General features: G+C 32.9%; 1 protein-coding gene across 1 annotated transcript; it reads right to left on the bottom strand.

The window, feature by feature from the left end:
* Positions 1–14,481: 14,481 nt before the first annotated feature.
* LOC147398178 (putative ribose-5-phosphate isomerase 2) lies at positions 14,482–15,876 on the bottom strand. The gene has a single exon (XM_086447328.1). The coding sequence runs from the start codon at positions 15,440–15,442 to the stop codon at positions 14,651–14,653; it is 792 nt and encodes a 263-aa protein (XP_086303454.1). The 5' UTR covers positions 15,443–15,876; the 3' UTR covers positions 14,482–14,650.
* Between the last annotated feature and the right edge of the window lie 1,883 nt (positions 15,877–17,759).

Below are 17,759 nucleotides of genomic sequence, written 5' to 3'. Positions count from 1 at the left end.
ATTCACAATATGTGAAGGTTATCCCATCTATCAACATGTATTTGAAGGCGTGGGTAGTGGACCACTGTGTTTCAGATTTGATCTTCACCATTAAAAGGTCAAAGATCAAGAAACACAAAGGGATATAACTGCTGAAATTTATTGGAGCTATAAAGGATTCAAGTTCAATTTTTTATTCGGATTTTAGTTACTAGTTTTATTTCTATCAATTGTATTTCGAACTTCATTACCGGTATGTGATTTAAACTCATTAAGTTTATTCTATTTGGATTAATTGTTAAGTATGAAACCTTAAGATCATTGTTCATTGAAGGGTAAAATACCCAACAATTGGTATTAGAGCCTCGTTGTAGCTCTCGCATTTAACTTTTGGTTCAATCCTTGATGAAGATAAATCGATTTTTTTTTTTGCCATTAAAGGATTTAAAAATCGTTTACAATTTTAGTTTTGATCTTGAAAACCCATTGGATTTTTTTGTTTTTGACCACACAGCCTTCGGGAAATGAGATCACCGATCTCTTTCCATTGATTTTTGCCTCGATCGTCAGTTGTTGAACCCGTCTAATACTTCTTTTTTCTGTCAACTCTTTTGATCTTCTTTTTTTCTTTAATGTCACTAGTTTGACAGTCTTTTCTTTTCTATCAATTCTTTTGATTCTCTTTTTTGTAATGCCTCAAGTTTGGCATTATTTCTTTTGAACCTTTTAATAGGGGATTTTCCTTTTGGATGACACTTTCCTTAAGAAAATACATTTTTTGTATTTTTTTGCATGATTGGGCTTGAAGTAACTTGTCAGGTTGCCTACGTAGCCCAAATTTTTCTTTTCTCTTTTAGGATCATATCAAAATGTAATTCATAAATACTACCCTACCAAGGTTAGTTGGTGTGGTTTAGAAAAAAGAGGCTATTGATTTTTTAGAGACTGCAAAGGCTAAAGAAAGTTATCTTTTTCTTGGTACAATAGGAGAATGGTTTGACCAAATAAAGCCTCCTTTGGTGAAATGCTACTTGATTTGGTCGAGGTGCTAGGAACTCAATGTCTTGATTGCTTTATCGAATATGGTATTATTTTGAGAAGGAATAGTCTTCAGTCTTCTTCTATGAAATTAAGTGTGATTAGGTTATTTGTATTTGATTGTTCAACTTTTTTAGAACTTCGAGAAATCTTTTATTTTTTTAAAAATAAGAACTCTTCTCCCTCGAATGAAAAGTATGATGGATACTTTTTGTGGGTCTTAACACCTTTTTACATGGTTTCAACTACATCCCTTGATCGATAATCTTTAACTTTGACTTTATGTCTTGATTTATTTTGGTGCAATCTATTCTGATGAAAGGCAACATGGTGTTTATAATTGACATATTCTTATAGGACCATGCGAGAACACTGCTGAATTTATTGAGTAAGTTTACCATTTTTTCATGTTCTTCTAAGAATAATATAATACCAATTTGCACTTCTTGAGTATCTTCTTTAATTCTAATATTTATCAAGTTTGATTAGTAAACTCCGATACATTCCTCATGTTAAATATTATGCTCAAATCGTTATTACGCGCATGATAATCAAAAGACTTATTTATTTATTAAAATTAAAAAACATAGACTGGCATACTCGACTAAAGATAAAAAATTACAAAGGCTTAATATAGTCAAAATTACTAACTGAACTCAAAGATTGACGCAACTGAACTAAAACTAAAAAGAAACTTAGGGGTACTCAACTACAAAGCAAGGAGATCAGACATACTCTAGTGGTCTATGCTACTTTGGATATCTTCACAATGGATTACTTGATCTCATTTGTTTTCGCTACATTTTCATTTTCTAATTCATGCATGTCTGATGTTGAGTAACCTACTACTTCAATAATCTCTTTGTATTCCAATTTCGTCATTGTCTTAGGATAGATGAACTCCATCTAGTATAGTGAGGATAAATCATTAAGACCAATCAAGTGAATGAAGAAAATTTGATCAATTATTTGGGTTTGGATAGGGATATTAGGTTCAAAGTAAGTGGATGTTGATTTTGAAAGGTAAGTAAATGATTAGTTTTAACATTGAGCGTTGTAGGAGTGGATATAGTGACTTTTCCTTACTCAATAAGTTCTTGAACAACATGGGCATAGGACCATGGGTGACCCACGGCCTTGAAAGGAAATCCTTTAGGCCATGAGTTAACTATGGCCTAGTTTGATTTCGCTCTAAAATTGATTTGAAGGAGTTGGGCTCCACTGAAGTAGGCCTTACTTGAATGACTTGAAGATCTTTGGGTTGGGCTTCTCTTGTTGGACTTCGAGAGCTTTCGGGCTTAGTCCAAACAATTGGTGTGTCTACAAGAGGGATTGTAGATAATTTTTTTATAGAGGTTGAAGTTGCTTGAAAATTATGTTGATTGAGTCAAGGGATTTTTTAGCTAGAGGTTGGAGATGAGGGCATTTAAGTCAATTTTCATTAGTCTATATGAGAAGACAGAGGTCAAGGTGTATGTCATCAATTTAAAAACACAGGGGTATCTCAAATACTAACCAAAACATGTAGAGGTATTTCTAAGGGAAATTATCAAAACATGCACCGAAAATTGAAAAATTACAAAAGAATAATATTGAAGTGACGACAATATTGTACCTCATATCGCATATCTTGAGGTCAAAGTGTGTAGGAGCCACATGCTTTTTCACTCCAGGACAACTCATTACCAAAATGTTGCACTATTCATTTTAATTCCGAAAACGATAATTTATCATCTTCACAAATAAGATACTTTACCAAGATAGTAAAATTTAAATCAACAATGTTTTGATATCGAAAAGGCCATTTAATCATCTTTTTATAAAACAGTATACACATCCCCTGATTAAGTAATTTGGTAGAAATGTAATTGTTTTAGTAAAGTGAGGTTTCCTTTCAAGATTTTCTTATTTCATCACTTGATTGCCTTGTTATAGATCTATAATATCTTAACTCTAATGGATCTGAGATGATGATTTTTGGGCTTTCATATCTCAATCAACGTTGAAAATTGCCCACAAGGCCATCGAGTATTGAAATAAACTATATCTTAAAGAAAACATCACTTTATTAAAACGTATATATTTCTATTTGTATACTTAAACAGGGGATGTATATACTGTTTTTAAAAATAAAATTAAAAAAAGATGTTAAAAGGGTATTTTCTTTTTATATAAAACAATGTTCATTAGAAAATTTTCAGTTTTAGTAAAATGACTTATTTCCAAAAATGGTAAATTACCATTTTCAGAATTAAGATGAATGGTGTAACATTTGGGTAATTTATAAATTTTTATGTAGCGTTTTGGTAATTTTCTCTATTGAGTATAATTGTGTGTGTGTGTGAGAGAGAGAGAGACAGAGAGAGTAAATGTTCAGTTTAACATGTCTTGGATAGACTCATATGAACTAGAAAATGAACAAGATAAATGAAAAGAGTGCCACTAAAAAATGTAATCCCTAGGGAAGCACTTATCAAGCCTGCAAGGTCCATGAAATCTGATAGTCTTGTATCTCTTTTGAGTTTATGATCATACTCGGATGGATAATACCACCCATCTTTCCTTCTGCAGCTTCTCTTCAATTTCTCCTCCATCCTCAGCTCCTCTATTCTATTCCTCAAAACATTCAAATTTGCATCCACAATATTCATTGGCTTTCCTGTTATATCATTCAGAAAAAAAAAACACGAATGAAAACAAGAACAAAGGATAATATGTATTTATGCATTTTGGTCTCACAGAAGATGACAATGTAAGTGACTCTCTTGCGATTGCGACGAATGCATAATCATTTGAATTATTCTTCTCTATTCATGATCTTTCAATTCCATCCAAATGAATCTTTTTGGGCAATCTGATGGGCCTCCCTACATTTAGATTACAAAAATTGTAATATGGGGGACATGCTGCTGCTTAGACTTTGTACAATATTTCATCATTAATATTACCCAATTTTTTTTATCAAAAAAAATGTATGAATTTATGTAAGCAAATGATTACAAATATCCAAAGATTATGGTTTCAAGTCTCACCCTTTCTGAATTATTTTGGAGCACTTCATTTAAAGAGAAATTTACCAAAATGGAGCACTTTTCAGAATTATTTATCAAAACAGTGCACTAAACATCTTATTTCCAGAAGCGGTAAATTACTGTTTTTGTAAATATTTTATTTTACCAAAACGGCAAAAATAGTGTTTAATGTCAAAAATGCCTTTTTTATAAAATAATATGCCTATCCCCTATTTAAGTAAAGTGATAGAAATATTACTGGTTTAGTACAGTGATGTTTTCTTCCAAGATTTAGTTTATTTCATCTCTCTGAACTAAAACAGTTATATTTCTCTCTCTTTAGTTAAACAGGGGATATGCATATTGTTTTATAAAAAGGGCATTTTTGACATTAAATACTGTTTTACCATTTTGGTAAAATAAAATATTTCCAAAAAAGGTGACATACTGTTTTGGAATTAAAATGAATAGTACACCGTTTTGATCATTTTTCAATATTTGGTGCATGTTTTGATAAATTTGCCTCATTTAAATATAAAACAATCCAACCTCTATTGCTGGAGAAGGTTGTAACATGGTTTAAAACATCGGAATGCATCGACCAATATGTATTGGTTAGTCAAGATTGATACAAAACATTGGCCTGAAACAGATTGTATTGAATTTATTGGTTGATTCCAAATAGGATTTTTCATTGACCGAAACATACAATCGATACGGAACATTATTTGAAACCTTAAAAAGATTTTTTTTTCAAAAAAAAAACATATATGATTTTTACCTTCATCTCTGGAGCTTTGAGCTTTCAATGGAAAGAGCCTTCTAGATTTGTGCTTGAGAGATGGTTTGCTTAAACAAGAGAAAGGCAGCAGAGTGGAAGCCATGTTACAATTATCACCTTAACCATAAAATAAAAGGATTATGAGATGGTCCTTGAATTGAGCCTGTTATGTACAGGGTGTAAATTTGAGCTGAAAAAGATGTAAGTTTCTTTGTTTTTTTCTCCCTATCCTTCACAAGCTTATTGGCTACTAGATATAAGGAGGGGGGAAATTCCCTGTTAATAGGAGAGATCTAGTAGTAGTTTTGAAAGTCTGTGAGCCGAGTTGACTCGGCTCATCTAGGTTGGATTTCGATGTGAATCCGATGTGTCAAAAACTATTTTTGTAGAGAATTAAAAATAAATACTATATTTTAGAGTGCAATAAATAAATATTATTATTTATCTTAAAATACAAAAAATAATTGAATCCACTTAGCCTTACTTACTAAATAAGGATTTCACGCCTTGGGCTTACTTCTTGATATGATGCTTCAGGGTTGTAGAGGACGAAATTCTATAGATTTGAAAAAAAATAAATAGCATTTCAAAAAAAAAAATTTCACCATTATATGTCATTTCTAAGTTTTGGAGTTGTGTGGGGTAGAAGTCCATTTTCAAAATCTTGGATTTAATTCAAAAGAAATTGATTTTTGAATTTTTTTTTTTTTATCTGAATTTTTCAATGAAACTTAGAGGTTTATGGTGTTGGAACTCCTGTATTGGTAATCCATTCAAGCAAAATGACTTTTTCAAAATCTTACTTTGTTAATAAGGAAAGGATTTCACATATTTTTTTCAAAAATTAAAATTTTCTTATACTTTTATTTAACTAGTCCGAATCAACTCACTTGTTATCGATTTGACTCTCCGCATTGGATTTCAAATTTGAAAACTATGAGAGAGAGAGAGAGAAATACAGTCAAACGTGCCTTATGGCTGGCTGAGACAAGATATCTATAACACGGAATTTGTTTTTGAATGATAATCTAAACAAGACTAAAGGGAATAAACAATAAGTCGGCCATGACCAACGTGTAAGCTATATAACAAGATTGGGTTCCAGATGTTTGGATGTACGTTCTTGGAAGAATCATGATTATGAGATATTAGTCAGAGGTTTCCACATCAAGATCTCATAATTTGATTTTATTATAGAAATTTAAGTTGTTAATTGATGCTTGTTGTTGTATTCAATGTTTGAACATGAAACGGGTATCTATCACCTGCCATAAATAAAAAGGGAAAATCATCGTCTCACTGGGGCTGTCAATGGATAGGGTTAGGATCCGATTGGTACAAAATTGGTATGGACCGATAACAATTTCATTAGGTCAAGATCCAATAAGTTTTGGATCCGATATAATATGGCAAGTTTTGCATCCTATCTAATAATCAAGTGTCGATCATATGATTGATTCAAATCGATCAATTAATTTTATTTTAGGTAATTTACCCAAACATATAGTGAAAAATTAAAGATTAACCAAAAACGCGCACTATTCAACTTAATTAAAAAGAACTAGAAAGATAAAATCAATAAAATTGGAGGGATATTATTGAAAAAACTGATGAAGAAAAACATGAAGTTGGAGTAGTATTATTGGAAGCGGGGTAAATGAAAAAAGACAATAAAGTTTCGGTGCATATTCAAGAAAATCTGTTTTGAGGCAAAGTTTTTAACATCTTTTTAAAGAACATCTTTTGCTGATTTTAATTAAAAAAAATTGATTTAAAACATCACTTTAAAATTTTAAAACACACAAAATAAAAGTAAATATTTCCTTCTTAATTATAGAATAATTTTGTTGACAGGTATTTCATATGCCGGTAGTAAACCTGACAAGTTGCTCTTTGTTGTCGTTTGGGGAGATTTGGAGGAGAATTGCCCCATAGCCTAATTCAGAGGCGTCTGTTTGAATAATTTTTAGGTATGAATCGTTTGGTATATGTAAACAAGGAAGAATTTTTTACTTTTTGTTTTACTTTTTGAACGGCAAGTGTGTGTGTTCATTTGTCCAAGGTTGTTTTTCTACGCTTTTGGATGTTTTTAATCATGAGAATAAAATTTTTCTCTCAGGAACTAAGTCTTTTATAAAGTTTAAGACATAGTTTAAGCAACCTAGAAATCTTTGTAATTATTTTTTATCGGTGATTTTATTAGGGAATTTGTCTGCAAAAGCTATTCTTGTATTTGTTGGTGTTATTGTTTGGTTCTCTATATTGAATAGTTACAAATTTATGGTTACTTCTTTGAATGTATAGTTACTTCTTTGGAGATTTGTGAGTGTTTCCAATATTGATATATAGCTTTTGAAAAGATTAAGATATCATCAATATAAACAAGAGAAAATTATTTGTATGGATTGAAGATGTCATTCATTATATTTTGGAATTCACTCAGGGATTTTTTTAAGATTCTTTGAAATAAGATTGTTTGTATGGATTGAAGATGTCATTCATCATGTCTTGGAATTCACTTATGGCATTTTTCAAAAGAAAAGTTAATGAAATAAGATTCTCTAAAGAATCCGAGAATAATCAAAACCAAACAGAAACATCTGAAAGTAGTTGCCCTTGCCCTTGGCATCTCCCTAATAAAAGAATATCATCTTCCTCTCCCGAAATTAATGTACTCACAACAAATGAAGAATTAATGTTAGAATTAATCGATAAAATTGAAGATCCCACTCAAAAAATATTTATCTTAGGCAAATACAGCTACAGCTTCAAAAACTTGCACACAAACCTTTTCTCAAGAAAAGAAAGATCTTCCATTTTCTCTAAAAGACGTATTTTCAAAAATAAACAAACAAAAACCTCAACCACTTACTCTTCAACACCTTCAAAAACAAATCAATCAACTCAAAACTGAAATCAAAGAATTAAAGACACAAGTAGAAACAATACAATTCAATCTCAATACTTTGGCCATTCATATTCACAACTCAATCCCCTCTTAAGAGCTTTAACTTCAACGATGTTAGTAAAGGGATAAAAACGAGGCAAAATACCATGGAGGTTGGAATCTATAATGAGTCGAATACTTAATCTTTTGATTGTGAAACACACATGGATAGAAGTAAACATGGTGGCGTATTCTCTTCCAAGTTTTGGAGTATATTTAAGAAAATCTGTTTTGAGGCAAAGTTTTTAACATCTTTTGCTGATTTGAAATTGAATTTAATTAAAAATAATTGATTTAAAACATCACTTTGAAATTTTAAAACACACAAAACAATAGTCAACATTTCCTTCTTAATTATAGAATAATTTTGTTAACAGGTATTCCATATGCCAGTAGTAAACCTGACAAGTTGTTTTTTGTTGTTGTTTGGGGAGATTTGGAGGAGAATTCCCCCATAGCTTAATTCAGAGGCGTCTGTTTGAATAATTTTTGGGCATGAATCATTTGGTACATGTAAACAAGGAATAATTTTTACTTTTTTGTTTTATTTTTTGAACGACAAAGTGTGTGTTCATTTCTCCAAGGTTGTTTTTTTTTTTTTTTTTTAACGTTTTTGGATGTCTTTAATCATGAGAATTAGAAGTTTTCTCTCAGAAACTAAGTCTTTTATAAAGTTTAAGACGTAGTTTAGGCAACCTAGAAATCTTTGTAATTATTTTGTATCAGTGATTTTGTCAGGGAATTTGTCTGCAAAAGCTATTATTCTATTTGTTGGTATTATTGTTTGGCTCTCTATATTGAAGTCTAAGAATTGGATACAAGTTTGAAAATGTTTGATTTTCTTTTGAGATAAGACAAGACCATTTTTTATAGTTACTTGTTTGAAGATTTGTAAGTGTTTCCAATGCTGATATATAGTTTTTGAAGATTTTCGAGTGCCATCACGTCAAGATGTCCCCCATTGAGGTCACTCCAGCATTATTCATTTAACATTATATTTATTATTTTTGGTGACCTTCTTGAGATAATTATCATCAGGATTTTGACTGTTGGATGTTGTCTTTACATGGGCCAAGATCACGTTCATTTGTTGATGTATGAGATATTGGGTGATCCAATAGGCCTAGCTCCCAAGCGAGCCCGACCAGATGCCTAAACAAGCTATTTACTTATTTTACCCAAACCCGGGCAGGCCAGAGCAAAACACAGCCCATTAATTGGTAGCCCTACGTGCAGCTCATGTTATCATCATTACAACCACTTAGCGAGGTAAAAAGGACTTTCCCGATCGACTCAGGCCAAATATTTTAAGTCTGAGCCCTATTTTAACCCCAACCAGAGTTGTTGATATAAATTATAAAGCAAGATATTGGAAAGTGTTCTCTTTTCCAAATAACATTTGAAACAAAAAACTATAATCTCTATTGGGCCATCGGATGAGCTCCCATCGAGCCTGCCCGATGCCTAAACAATAACACTACCCAAACCTGACCGATTGACAGCCCTAACTATGACTCAAGTAATAACACATAACGCTCTAAGAAAAGCCCACAGCCCCACTTGACCCAAACCAAAATTTTGACCTCAGAGCCTCATTTTAAGCTCGAACCAGGTCTCGTCGATATAAAATCCTAGCTGGGGCTCCAGATAATCTTGACCCTGCCTGATTGAGGAGCACATGCTCCAGGTCAATCTTTAGAATCTACTTAAGTCTTACAAGCATTGCATACCGCATGCCTCACGCTGCAGGCATTACAAGGCACATGCTCCATACCTCCATAATTATGAGCACTACATGCTGCATGCCTTACGAGGAAGCATTACAAGGCACATGCCTCATATCTCCACAATACTGATATACCCCAGCACTACAATCTACATGTGTCATGCCCCTCCCCATCGTTTCATTGACGTTCATGTACCAGACCCAAGACAACTCATCTCGGGATGAGATAAACTTTGATTCATATATATATATATATATATTTATATAAAAATAATTATAATAAAATAAGGTTGAATGGTCCATTAGAACAAAATCATATTTTATTTAAATAAGAAATATTTAAATTCTCAGAAAATTGATTATTTTAATTAAAATATATGAAACCCTTGTTGACTCGGTCGAGCCTGGAACACCAAATAAATCCATCTCGTTGGTTACTGATACTGGACGTAATTTGAAACCATGTGTTCATTACCACAAAATCCTCCCATGTTTTTTATACATGTGCCCCATCCAGCTGGTTCCAGAAATCAGTAAATTGAGTGCAAAGACAACCAAAATCTTTAAAGTTCCAGCAATCAGTAAATTGAGTGCAAAGAGAACCAAAATCTTTATAGGGAACAATTTGTTGTTTTAATCCAAACAAATTCGAGGGAGCAGCTAAATTCGACAGAACTTGGCATCGAATTTACCATTACCTCCCTTTTTTCATGTCATTTGGTTGTCACATTTTGTTAACCATTTTAATACACAAATTTAAAATGTTTTCCTTTTAAAATTAGATTTTGAGAAAAACTATAATTTCTTTCTTAGAATATTATTAAATAAAATCCAACCTCAATGACATATATTTCCTCTATATTTTATAAAAATGAAATAGATAAGATAATTAAGGAAAATGGATTGCCTTCTTCAGATTCTTTAATAAACAAAAATCAAAACCACCAAATTGAAACCAGGTCCCAATTGGGATGGAATCAAAGGAGTGCCTTCTTACCATTTTTATACACAATGTTATGTTTTATTTTTAATATTTTTCTCAACTTAATGAGAAATCAAGTCAACATAATTAACTTAATTTCTTGATATAAATAATAATTTTTTATGACATTACAATCTTCCCTTATCAAAATATTTTCCGCAAAATTTAAATGCATACCTTACTTTAAGTACTTCATTGATACTCACGCTTCACAGTTTAAATTTACACATATACAAAAATAAAAAGAAAGAGTCGTGCTGGGGTGACATAGTATTTATTGTGATTCTCACAATTGTGACATGGACATGCATACATAACCGTAGATGGTTTTTACTCACATTGCAAGGAAACACATCTATGATTATGGGCACATCCCACGTCAGACTTGTGAGAATCGCAGTAAATGCTTTTTGTCATTTCAGCATTTTCCAAAAAGAAAAGAAAGGAAAAAAGAAAATTTAATGAAATTTTGAGCCTTAAAAGTGAATCATGGATAAATGCTTTCCTTCATCCCTATGGTTGTATTATCAATGATGCCGCTTGATGGATCTCATAACCTCCTAGTAGCTAAAATCAAACAGTTTTTAATTAATAACGTCAGCTAATGAGTAATAAATAAATCAATGCTTTCTACCCATCAAAATAATATTTCATACAATTTTAACATATCATATTTCTCGTGCCTGAAAGGTTTCTGATGAATTCAGTAATTTCACAAATATTTAGGTATACCATCATTTTTTGCAATAATCACTAATATGACATACAATCACCATTTTTTAACATATAAAGAATCAAGATCTGATTAAGAAAATAGACAGTTAACAAAATGAAGATTCATCACGAAGAGCAGATTTCCAATATTTCGAAGATTGATTCAAATATTTTGAGAGCAGAAACGGCAAAACCTAATAGAAACACCTACTCAATAAGGTATGGATGTAGAGAACTTGTCACGAGATCAAATTGGTCAAGAAGATTAGCATGTATATTCAAATGTGCGTATAGGAGAGTAATTACTGTACCAGGCAGAGCGTGTGCATCCAAACATACGGAATGCTTCCCTTCTCTAACATTATTTCATATGCAGCGCAACGTGCAATGGTCACAATTTTTGATAGATTACATTGTGTGAAAGGAATGGTTCCCCTCACCCACTCGATAAGGTATGGATGTAGAGAACTTGTCACGAGATCAAATTGGACAAGAAGATTGGCATGTATATTCAAATGTCCATATAGGAGAGTAATTACTGTACCTGGCAGAGCATGTGCATGCGAATATACGAAATGCTTCCCTTCTCTAACACCATTTAATATGCAGTGCAGTGTGCAATGGTCACAATTTATAGATTACATTGTGTGAAAGGAATGGTTCCCCTCACCCACTCAATAAGGTATGGATGTAGAGAACTTGTCACGAGATCAAATTGGACAAGAAGATTAGCATGTATATTCAAATGTGCATATAGAAGAGTAATTACTGTACCTGGCAGAGCGTGTGCATGCGAATATACGAAATGCTTCCCTTCTCTAACATCATTTCATATGCAGTGCAGCGTGCAATGGTCACAATTTTTGATAGACTACATTGTGTGAAAGGAATGGTTCCCCTCTCCTCATAGTTAATATGAAATGTCTTAGAGGAAAACATCAAAGTGTACGCCATGGAAATTAGAAAAGTCCCAAATTCTCGACTTGTGACATAAGAGAAGAAAAACATTAGTGAGAAAAGTCTGGAAGTAAAATTAAAATTGACCATCTAAGGGGATGGATGAAGCTGAGAAAAACAACTGAATGATACAGATCAAAGGGGGTATTCGTGGTGGCATGGCATGTGAAAACTGTGCAATACTTCATTTTGCAAGGTAAAATGTGAAACATTGTGGATCAGAAATACATGATGTATGCAACATAAAAGTATCATCCAATAACAAAATTCGGAATGTTTTCTTACTCATTCAATCACATTCCCAAAGTCTTAAGTACAGCACAGTCGTGAAGGATGTTGAGAAGTAACTAAAAAAGTAAAGCCCTACAAAATTATCTCACATTCCTTCCCACACCCCCTCCCAATATATAGGAAGGAGTCAGCTAAACAAATCATGTTACTGGCCAAGCATAGCTACTCATGATTAAACATTCTATAATGATCTCTCATTTTGAAACAAACAACTCTTCTTCTAATACTCTACCACGAGGGCATCAAACGACAAGCATAAATGGTCCAAATTTGGCCCGAGATAATGGTTGTGGAGATTTTGAGAAATGTTTGGGTCAGACCCGATTGTCATTGTTTTTGTGACATGCATTGTAATCTATCTCTAGAGGATCTGTGGGTGGAGTTGGAAGATTGATTGTTGATTGGTTGATTGACTAATTGAGCTGATAATAGTAGAATTCCAGTTTAGTATATAAATTGGTGGTAAAGGTGTTTTTCATTTGTTTAGCAGACTAAGTTCAGATGTCCAAATGAAATGTCTGAAGGTGAGAATTCATGTGGAAAGATTTGGTAAAAGGTCAAATAGTGGTGGTCCCGATTCCTGAACGAATGCTTGAAGATTGGTGAAGGATAGAAAGAGGGGTCGAAACCAACGAGCAAACAAAGATCAGATATGGTCAATGAAATATGTCCAAGGCTAAACCAAAGTTTTAAAAAGAAGAAAGAATAAAGAGAGATGGGATCTCTAGCCAATCAAACACGGACCTTGGACCACAACAGACCATAGATGCATGCTTGGTCTTAAACTGAATGCATCATTAGACCAAAGAGAGAAGGGTCTTTGGTCTCAACATTCAGAATGCAAGTAATAGATGAAGAATACTGTTTTATTCAACAAGTGAGATTGACTTGTTCTCTTCCAGCTAAGGATCAATTTGTTTATAAGATTGAACCAAGATAAGTTGAATTTGACTTGGAAAATTCAGAATTCAGTTCTGTGACTGGAAAATCAATAAGCACCATAAAACAGAGAGAGAATTGATGGTCCTTAGGTTATTACAAAAAAAAACAATCAGAAACACATTTTTCTAATAGAAAGGAGTGTGTGTCATATCATACAATACAACAAGACATCAAAGACCAAATGACTAAGTAAATCAACAAGCAACTATCAAACAACTCTACCATATATCAGATAGATAGAACATGAGAATTCTTTGGTTCTTACAAAAGAAAATAATGAACTTTTGTATTTTGGTTGGTAAAAAGATTACAGAAAAGAAGAGAAAGAACATAAAAAAATTAAAGGAAGACGAGAAGACCTACCTCATCAAACATAAAAATAGAAGAAAACAAAAAACCAAACTAAAAACAAGCAGCTACAACATAAGCGATTCCCATTTCAGTACAAAATACTTGAAAAATAGGCCCCGGAATTGTTGAAACATCTTCAAGCAAAAGAACATTAGATTTTTGCAGAGAGAATAAAAGTCATGAGTGAATGATTTTTTCATATTCAAAACAGCACAAATGAGGTTTTCTTCCTGAGAAACCAAATGGAAAAAAATCCCTACAATGGTGTCAGTTTTTATGGGATTAAGGAGCATAGTCACAAAATTTCCTGAAATTTTTCTTAAAATATATAAAATTCACCAAATAAGGCACCATTTTTTAATATAGCAACCTTCAAATCACAAGAACAATGGTTTATAGAGAGGTTGATGATGAAGAGTTTTGGGAAAAAAACCAAAAAAACATAATGTATAATCCACGAAAATTTTCCCACTGAATTTTAACCGAACTGATCCCCTGCCAAATAATTGGCAAATCCGAACTTGGTTACTATGCTGAGAAGTCCTTTCAACTAGAATGGGCATTTTACATTCACAATTTTCCCCATAGAGGAAACTGAAGAGGGAAAAAATCGGTAAATTTCTGAATTATTAAAATTTATTCAAGAATAACAAGAAAAAAAAAGGGCCACAGTATTCAAATTAAGGAAAAGAAACATATACTCAATTCATCTCATTGTATGAGATTTAACATTCTTGGCGGCATTCAAGAAGAAAATAGATATAATTCAATGAAGCTAAATTGATATTAATATGAAAATGAACCATTTCAGTACATTTTCGCCAAGATCGATAACATAAAGAACTAATTTGGGCTAAACATATAATGTTAGCTAATAAAAAAAAAATCTAATATTCCATCCATCAAACTACCTTGGGTAAATTTTCCAAAATCACAACTTGTTCTTCACAGTGACGCCAAGCTCACCAGCAACAATAACAGTGGTGGCCATATCAAGAAACATTCCATGCTCAACAACCCCCGCAAGTCGCAGAATCGAATCACTAGCAGCCTTTAAATCCCCAATATCCTTCTCAAAATACAAATCAACAATATAATTCGAATTATCAGTCTCAAATGGTACACCATTCTCTCCACAAGTCCTAAGCTTTGCTACACAACCCGATTCCTCGAACAAATTTTGTAATCGAATCGCCGTAAATTTCCAACAAAAGGGTATGATTTCGACCGGCATGGCAAGCCCACTACCACCCAAATGTTTAACAAGCTTTGATTCATCGACAATAACAACAAATTTCTTGCAAGCACCTTCAACCATTTTTTCTCTTAGAAGAGACCCACCACGCCCTTTAACGAGATTGAGATACGGATCAACCTCATCTGCACCATCGATTGCAAGATCAAGAACTGGGTTTGAATCAAGATCAGAAAGTGGTATACCCAAGGAAATCGCTTGTTCTTCGGTTTTCTTTGAAGTTGGAATGCCGATGATGTTCTTGAGCTTCCCTTGACGTAAAAGCTCTCCTATCCGGTCGACCGCGAATGTAGCGGTCGAACCGGTTCCTAACCCTAAAACCATCCCTGATTCGACAAACTCAACCGCTTTATATGCGGCGATTTTCTTTAACTCGGTCTGAGTCAAAATCACTGGTGGAGATGGAGGAACTGATGTCTCCATCGCAGGTGTGTCGTTGCAGATAAAATGCGGGAACGGAATAGCCATCTTTAAATATTAAAAAAAAATCTAATTAAATCAAGTAAAAAATTATTCAAAAAAAGAAAAAAAAAATGAAAGGTAAGCTCTGCTTAATCTTGTCTCTTGAGTAAAAATTAGAGAAAATTTATAGAAGATTGGAAGGGAAAAAAAGGGAGAAAACCCAGAGACGTTCAGAACCGTTGCTTTATTGTGGTTCTCTCAATCTCTCTTTTTATAATAAAAAAAAAGGGGATTTTGGATGGATGGAAAGAGAGGAAAGAAGATCTAATACGGCATTATTGATCAAGATTCTGGAGAAAAAAAAAGAGGGAAAAAGTTAGGGTTCCTAAGAGGTTTCGCTTTGTTTGGATTCTTCTTTGAAAGCTAGGGTTTTTATGTCTTCTTATTAATTTCTTATCGAGATTCAAAGGTCACAAAAACTGGGCAAGACGAAAGACTCAACCGGAATACGCGGTGGAGAGAGGATGTCTTCTTCTTGTCTTCTAAAGTTTTATTTAATAAAGAGTTCTACTGACGAACTACAAAGTATTCACTCGGTAAATACTCGGCTGACGTGTTACGGATACGGAACCATAGATCTGTTTTTTTATACGCAAATGCATATATTTTATGGCTTTTCACTGGGTATCCCGAAGAAATAGATCTACTGCTACATGTCCATAACACGTCAGCCGCGTATTAACGAAGTGAAGACTTTCTAGTCAGGAAATCATTACTCTTTGATAAATACAATCCTATCCCCGAATTCCAAACATTCCGAATTCCAAAAAATAATAATATAATATAATAAAATCTCCTTTATGATTTTTTTTTAGAGAAACTCTATTGCCACATCAACTTTTGATAATGTCACTCCAATTCATAAATAAATCTCTCATACACTTGAGGTGGCGATAGCAAAAGTTGGTGTTGCAATAGCAGCTCTCTTTTTAAAAGGTGATTTAAACATCATGAATCTCCATTTTTAGTGAATATTTGAGATACCCTCGTATGTTTTTAAATTGATTAGATACCCTTTGGTTTTAGTCTACTTTAATTTTGTGATCATATTTGATTAAATGAAACTCTCATCTTCAAGTTTGATTATGTCTACTTTGAAACTTCAAATCTCAAGAACAAGACAAAATTTCAAAAGAATAGAAAATGGGGAAATTTGCATAAGGGTTTTCTCGAAGAGATTAAGTGAGGTTAATAATGGTGGATTGAAGAAGATGTTGAATAGATGGAAAATAATTTATCATAAAGGTTGAAAAACTTGAACATGACGGAACTTGGGAAGAAAAATTAAGGAATGTTGATTAGGGATTGAAAATGAGGGCATTTAGGTTTTTCATTGTTAGAATATGGTAAGGGGGTGTATCATCAGTTTTAATGTATAATGGCATCTCAAATATTTACTAAACCATCCAAATATTAAGGTTCTCTTACTAAACTCCTCTAAACTATTGAATGGTAACTTGATAATCCAATAGGTAAAGTTGTTTTTAACTAAATCTTCTTGATCTTAAAAAAACATTTCAAGAAGAAGAGGGATCCAAAGTAGTTCACACCACTTGGGCTGACAACCCAATTTTCTTTTAAATCTAAGAAAATATGTAGACACCTTACCTATCTATACCAACGGACACCACTTTGGATCCCTCTTCTTCTCGAAATGTTTTCTTAAGATCAAGAATATTTAGTTAAAAACAACTTTACCTATATGTGGGGGGAGGGGGCACGAGACATAAGTAAAAAACTATCATTTTTTAAAATATGAGTTAGAAGGTTATGTTGAGTTGATTTTATGTGAGGATGATCTTTATGATGAGAAGATCATCCTCACAAAAAATCAGCCCAATCTGAAACTTCTAAAACCATCAAAAGTGGTTTACAAATTATTGGTAAAAAATAGATTATCGATATTCTAAATCACTTTTGATGTGGTTAGAAGGTTCGAATTGGGCTGATTTTTTGTGAGGATAATCTTCTTATCATAAATATCATCCTCACAAAAAACCAGCTCAATTCGGAACTTCTAACCCATATTTTGAAAAATTATTATGTTTTACATATGTTTTTACTTATGTCCCTTGATTTTTATAAATCACTTTTGATGGGGTTAGAAGTTTCAGAATGGGCTGATTTTTGGTGAGGATGGTCTCCTCATCATAGAGATCATTCTCACAAAAAATTAGCTAATTTTGAAACATCTAACTTATACATTGAAAAATGTTTGGCTCTCTTTATGGGGTGGCGTTCGGAGGTCCTAAAGAGAGCCAAACATTTTTTCAATGTATGGGTTAGGAGTTTTGGAATGGGCTGATTTTTGGTGATGATGATC

The sequence above is a fragment of the Akebia trifoliata genome, chromosome 7 (assembly GCF_017979445.1).
Source record: "Akebia trifoliata isolate Shusen 1 chromosome 7, ASM1797944v1, whole genome shotgun sequence".
Lineage (NCBI taxonomy): Eukaryota > Viridiplantae > Streptophyta > Magnoliopsida > Ranunculales > Lardizabalaceae > Akebia > Akebia trifoliata.
The sequence above is the reverse complement of the archived record's forward strand: the minus strand, read 5'-3'. Positions and strand labels throughout refer to the sequence as shown.